Below are 6,000 nucleotides of genomic sequence, written 5' to 3'. Positions count from 1 at the left end.
CGCCATCTTTTGCTTCCAGCTAAGATTTGCCAAATCTTCGCCGTACAGCCAATCGCTCTCCTCCAGCGGGTAGTCACGCTTTAGTTTGAAGCTGATTGCCAGGCGTCTGGCAACCAGATCAAACGGGGGGGCTCCAGCTAGTACTTGCTGCGCCATGGTGGACACTGTTCGGCATACCGGTAGGCATCCAATCAGGATGATCCTTTGGCACGCAAGCAGATGCCTCCTGGCAACCACTTGCGTCGTCGTCACGACAGACCAAACCGAGGCACCAAATAGTGCGCAGGGCACCATGAGTCCGGCATATATTGTCCGCTTTGCGCGGGGACTGAGTCCCCAGTCAACCCGCAGTACGCGCGACAATGCCCCTACGACTCCGGTCAGCTTATCACGCAAGCCCGTGATGTGCGGGAGAAAACTCAACCGCACGCCGACCGTGATGCCCAGGTACCGATACTTGCGCTTATATGGCAGGCTTGCTCCAGCAAACCGTACCACTGGCGGCCGTCTAAGTATGCCTTTGAGCAGCATGATCGCCGTCTTGCTAGTTGAAACGGCAACGCCGACTTCAACTCCCCAAGCGCCTACGATGGACATTAACTCACCTCCTTTTTGTTCGAGCTCTGATCGGGCATTCCCTTCGATGAGGAGGAGCAAGTCGTCAGCATACGCGCTGAGCGCACCAAGGGGCTCTAAGCGCTGGAGCAACACGTCCATTAAGATGTTCCATATAAATGGACCACTTATGGACCCCTGCGGGCAACCTCGTGTCACCGGAACAGTGGCTACTCCATGCCTACTGACGATGCTCGCACTCCGGCCGGAGAAGAAACTTCGCCACAAGCTCAAGGAGGCGGCGTAGTGCAGCATTCCACTCGACGTTGTCGAAGGCTCCCTTGAAGTCCACGAAGACTCCGAGCACGTATTTCGACCGGCTGGCCGAAACAGTACTCACGACGTGTTTCCAAGCATCCTCCACACAACGTCCTTGGCGAAAGCCAAATTGCCATCTGCAGCCATCCGGAATGGTGTCCTTCAGACGATTCACCATGATGCCCTCAAGCACTTTGCCCAGCACTGGCAACAGACAGATACCCCGATATGAGGTAGGATCGGTCCGGTCCTTATCGGGTCCCTTCAGAAGTGGAACCACCCTAGGATGCTTCCATTCCGTTGGGAAATACCCTGTCTCCAGGCAGCGGGAATACATCGCTGTCATGTGCTGAGGGATGGCACGCCACAATGCCTTGCAAATGGCACCTGTGATGCCGTCCATGCCGGGAGAGCGTCTGCTCTTCAACCTGGCGACGCATGCATCAACCTCGAAAGCTTCGAGGCGTCCTGGAGCCTTCGCCTCAGTCTCCTGACCTCTCGGCGTTTGGAGTGTAGTTCGGCAGTCCACCAAACTACTTTTCTCGCGGCTCTCGGTGTGCTGCGTCCCAGCACTCTGTCGCACACACTGTGCACTACAGAGCGCAGTGCAGACACTTGGTTGTCCAACGGCGATTCGGCGGTGTCTTCCGGTAATTCGGCTGTCTCCCTTACCACTTCCTCCTCGAACAATCGCCAGCGCGCATTGGAAAGCTTCCAGGACGGCACAGGAGCAATGGGCTCAACTGCGTCGTTCGGGTCAGTCGTCACCACAACATGGATCATGTTGTGATCGCTGGTGTCCCATTCCTTCACTTCCCAATCGTATGTGGCCCACATAGTCGCAGCTTGGTTGACGATTGTCACATCGATATCGCTTTGGCCTCTACGGTTATCGAATGTAAACACCCGACTGGCTTCATTGAGCACGCCGTCTCTCATCTCGGTTATCCATTCAGACAGCAGCTCACCCCGTGCATAGTTAGCTTGCCCCGATTGTGTCCGGAGAGCTTGCTAAACCACGCTGGGGATACTGCGTTCGCGTCGAGCCCAAAGATGACAGGAGTGCGGCGCCAAGTCGGTGTCGAATTGGCAGTACACGGAGCATAGGAAGATTGAGCCGAATCTTCCCGTAACTCTGACGCATACTCCAAAATCCGTGGTAAGGGTCTCCATTGGCATGCAGATGGCGTCCGGTTCGTCGACGATGATAGCACCTTTTCCTCGGCGGTCCTGGAATACTCGCATTCCAGAAGGACGGCCGGTAATCCGCCCTGCTCCATCGACGTACGGCTCCTGGACCAGTGCGAACTGACGGCCAGAGCTGCGCATGATGGCTCCGAGTTCCATCACAGCCGCTCGGCCACGGCCGAGCTTGGATGAAGCTAAACATTAATGTCTAGCTTGCACCCTCGCCAGTACCGCTGCGTAGTTCGGGCACGCCGCTGACAGCATGGAATGTGCTGCAGGGTACCCCTTGAAGCGGCAGTTGCGGCAGTCCACGGGGTTGGGACACCGTGCAACGTTGTGGCCGTTCTGTCCACACCGGTGGCACACGTTCTCCTTAAGGCGACATTGCGACACCTTGTGGTCAAAGCCTGCACATCTGTGGCAGCGTATGTTCGGACCAAGGAGCGGCAGCGGCATCTGAACCACTTTATGTACACGCATTCGTGCAACGCCTTCTGTGCCTTCGTGTCGACCTCTAGCGTCACGTTGATCGTGGCGCCGTCGGTGACCGACCAGGGTTTACTGCCCAGGTGAACCGACTTTTTAAATTCCGCTGCAGTCATGGTCTCCTCCAGGTTCTTCGCGAAGAGCTCCTCCATGAACTCTTCAGGTGTGATCGACGTGTCCACGTCATACACCACGACCTGAGGCTTGGTCTCCGGCCTCTTCTTGACCACCAGTCCTGCTTCGGCGAATTTGCTGCTGGCCACTACCTTCCTCAGTTCGCTCACTGAAGGGGTGCGAATAATCGCTCCTCCGCTCTTCAGCTCGCGAACCTCGTGAACGCGGACTCCAAGTGCCGGCACCACGGTCTTCTTTACACGCTCCACAAGCTCCTTGCTGGTCTCCTCCGGGTTCTTGCTCCTTATTAGAGCAGACCAGGTATCCCTAGGCCTTGGGATCGGTGCAGCGACGGCGCTCGGTGCGGGCAGGCCTGGGAAGGCTGTCGCATACGCAGCGGTTGTGACGGCGGTGGTGCCCGTGTGGGCAGCAGCAGCGGGTCTCGGTGGAGGCGGCATCCTTGCCCTCTCCTCCAGGCGCACCTTTTCTCCAGCCAGGGCCATGACCAACTCGTCGTACCGGTTGGTAGCGACGAGGATTCCTATGGAAGCCTCTGGCGGCATCAGCCCCTTTGGCACAGCCTCGTTCACCGCCATCCTGATCGCAGACATTTCCGCAATGATGGCCGAGTAGCCTGCCGCGACAATGCCAGTTGCCGGGCATGTGGCAGCGGCAGCGGTGGTGGCAGCGGCAGCGGTGGCAGCAGCGGTGGTGGCAGCGATGGTAGCAGCGGCGGCAGAGGTACTGGCAGCGGTGGTGGCAGCGGCAGCGGCGGCGCCAGAGGTGCCTGGAGCCTCCTCAAAGGGGAGCGATGGTGGCGGCGATCTCTCGGCAGGGATCGGCAGCTCTCCGGCTATCCCAATCCCAAGCCCGATCTTTTTGGCTCCCTTTTTGGCGGCTGAGGACTTCGGCCGACCCCGCCTGCGGGCGGGAACGCTCGACGACGAGCTCGCCCCTACACTAGCCAGGCTAGTGTCGCTGGCGTCGGCCTCCGTATCCACTTCCATACCCGGCTAGTTATGGCTCCCTCTATTGGCGTGACTCGACACTAACCGGCACTAGTGGAGACGCGAACCAAAAGTCTCGGCGGAGACACGAACCGCAAGTTCTAGCGGAGACTAAAACCGAAAGTTTTAGCGGGGACACCAACCGAAAAGCTCCGAACTCAAGCCAAAGCTTCGAACCAAAGCTTCGAACTCGAACGTGCTGACGAACTATTCCGACTTTTTGTCGAACTATTCGCACTTGTTGACGAACTAAGGTTCCGCACGTGGCTGTTTTTAGCGTTTATTTTACAAATATTAATTTGCAAATAGCTGCTCTGTTTTTTCACCAAATTAACACGCGATTGCACTGGCGAACAGCGCGTGATCTCGCGGCAATTTTAATATATTTTCCACTTGGAAAAATCATTTTTTACTTTACTCGAACGACGGTATAGCGGACCTCTTGAAAAACACGTCTGCTTCGAGTGGCAGTCAAAAAGCAACTGAGAGGTGGCATATCAGCAGTCATTTAATTAGCTCTTTCAGATTCCGATTGCTTTTTGGGGACTTTTGCTTACGTTAAAGCGCGCTTTCCACACCTCTGCCTCCGCCGCCGTTCTAAAGGGAAACTGTAGAATCTGATTTACGACTCTCTCCAACTTCAAGTATTTACCCCACTGCCAGCGTGCCAGTTGTACGCCAGCGTCGACGCTTTGGTTATCTCATGCAGGGCAATTTGTCAAGCCAAATAACGGTCTGCGTGTCAGTTTCAGTTCCATTTTTTGCATCACGGAGAACAGAACAGAACACAACATGTCCAAGGGATCGGTCCTTCCACAGTATATAGCCGGTTTATCGGCCAGCTTTGGCGCCATGTGTATGGGCGCCTCAATCGGCTGGTCCGAAATTTGTAATTTCGAGTTCTTTAAGAGATTTACTAACTAATTTCATCTGTAAATAAAGAAGCATTAGTGTACAGCTTATAATTCTTTAACATTGACATGGCGTTTTCGCACAAAATGTTCTTTGGACGCCAGTGACAGCTCTGCCAGTTCAATATTTCAATTTTTGCAGCGCGTCTCGCCCAATTTTCCGCAATTAAATTCCACCAGCAAAGCTATCAGCAAATATGCTGTCAGGCCACAAACCTTCTATAATGTACTTTTAGAAAAGTAATATTTGTTAAAGTAACGCGTGTGAGTGCTGGGATTCGAATCTACGGAAGTCCTTTTCGTTTGTGCTGTTGTTGTTTTGTTGCTTTGGCTACTGCTGTCGCCCTGTATACGCCCTTGCGTATAACAATGGACATGGAATACGCCAACATCAATGAATTTAATGACCGCGACCTAGCGACACGCATGCGCAACAGCAATTATGAAAAATACAAGTCTCTGGTGCGCAAGCACCTCTCCTTCGAGCTGGAACTAAACACCGACGAGTAAGTTGCCACGAGCGACGCTGCCATCCCATCGAAATATAGTGCTTACCGATTTATGGGTTGCAGGTTCGACATGCCGTGCCATGAAATCGTCTACGAAGATAAGGGCAAGATAAAGAAGTGGAATCGCCTCTCCAAGAAGAATCGCGGACCTGCCACAGGCTGCACGGCTGGGGCAGGCAGTAAGTCGGCGGGCAACAGTCCCACTGAAACGCTGCAGCAACAAATTGATGCAGGCTTTCTGATGCACCTGGAGGAGCTCAAAGAGTTTCTTATGCTGGAGAAGAGTAGGTGGCAGGGAGAGTCCGCAAAATTGAATTATTCTAAATGCGGAAATGCTATTCTGCAGATCTCACCCAGGAGGGACTATTTCGCAAGACAGGAGCCGTTTCCAGGCAGAACGAGCTACGAATGCACATACAGCACGACCAGCCCTTGAATTTGGAACTGACAGGATTCTCGGCTCACGAGTGTGCCACTGTTTTTAAGAGCTTTCTGGCCGAGCTGCCAGAGCCTTTGCTTACAGACGCCCACTATCCAGCACATCTTCAGATAGCGCCGCTAGGCCAGGCATTAATGAGGGGTCAGGCGCCAACAACATCTTCTCAACTCGGTGCAGCTGCTCCTTCTCCTGCTCCCCGAAGAGCATCGCGAGGTACTGCAGCACATTATTAAAATGCTCCATTCGGTGGCAGCGCGTGAGGAGAGCAACAAGATGTCCGCGGAGAATTTGGCCATCTTGTTTACACCGCACCTGATTTGCCCCAGGCAAATGCCGCCTGAGGCGCTCCACTATACGGCGAAGAAGATGTCCAGCATTGTGTCCTACATGATTCAGCAGGGTCTGGAAATCTTCGAAGTTCCCGGAAAGCTAGCCACCGATATTCGGGCGCAAACGCAAAAAAAACCATGTCA

At 54.3% G+C, this 6,000-nt stretch overlaps 1 protein-coding gene across 1 annotated transcript; it reads left to right on the top strand.

Annotated features, from left to right (window-relative positions):
• Positions 1 to 4,834: 4,834 nt before the first annotated feature.
• LOC117195148 lies at positions 4,835 to 5,858 on the top strand. The gene is made up of 3 exons (XM_033399796.1): positions 4,835 to 5,085; positions 5,152 to 5,372; positions 5,435 to 5,858. Exons 1-3 carry the CDS (start codon positions 4,949 to 4,951, stop codon positions 5,758 to 5,760), a joined length of 684 nt encoding a protein of 227 aa, XP_033255687.1. The 5' UTR covers positions 4,835 to 4,948; the 3' UTR covers positions 5,761 to 5,858.
• Positions 5,859 to 6,000: the final 142 nt, after the last annotated feature.

The sequence above is a fragment of the Drosophila miranda genome (assembly GCF_003369915.1).
Source record: "Drosophila miranda strain MSH22 chromosome Y unlocalized genomic scaffold, D.miranda_PacBio2.1 Contig_Y6_pilon, whole genome shotgun sequence".
In the NCBI taxonomy this organism is placed as follows: Eukaryota; Metazoa; Arthropoda; class Insecta; order Diptera; family Drosophilidae; genus Drosophila; species Drosophila miranda.
Note: the sequence above shows the minus strand (reverse complement) of the source record. Positions and strands in the feature narration are given on the sequence as shown.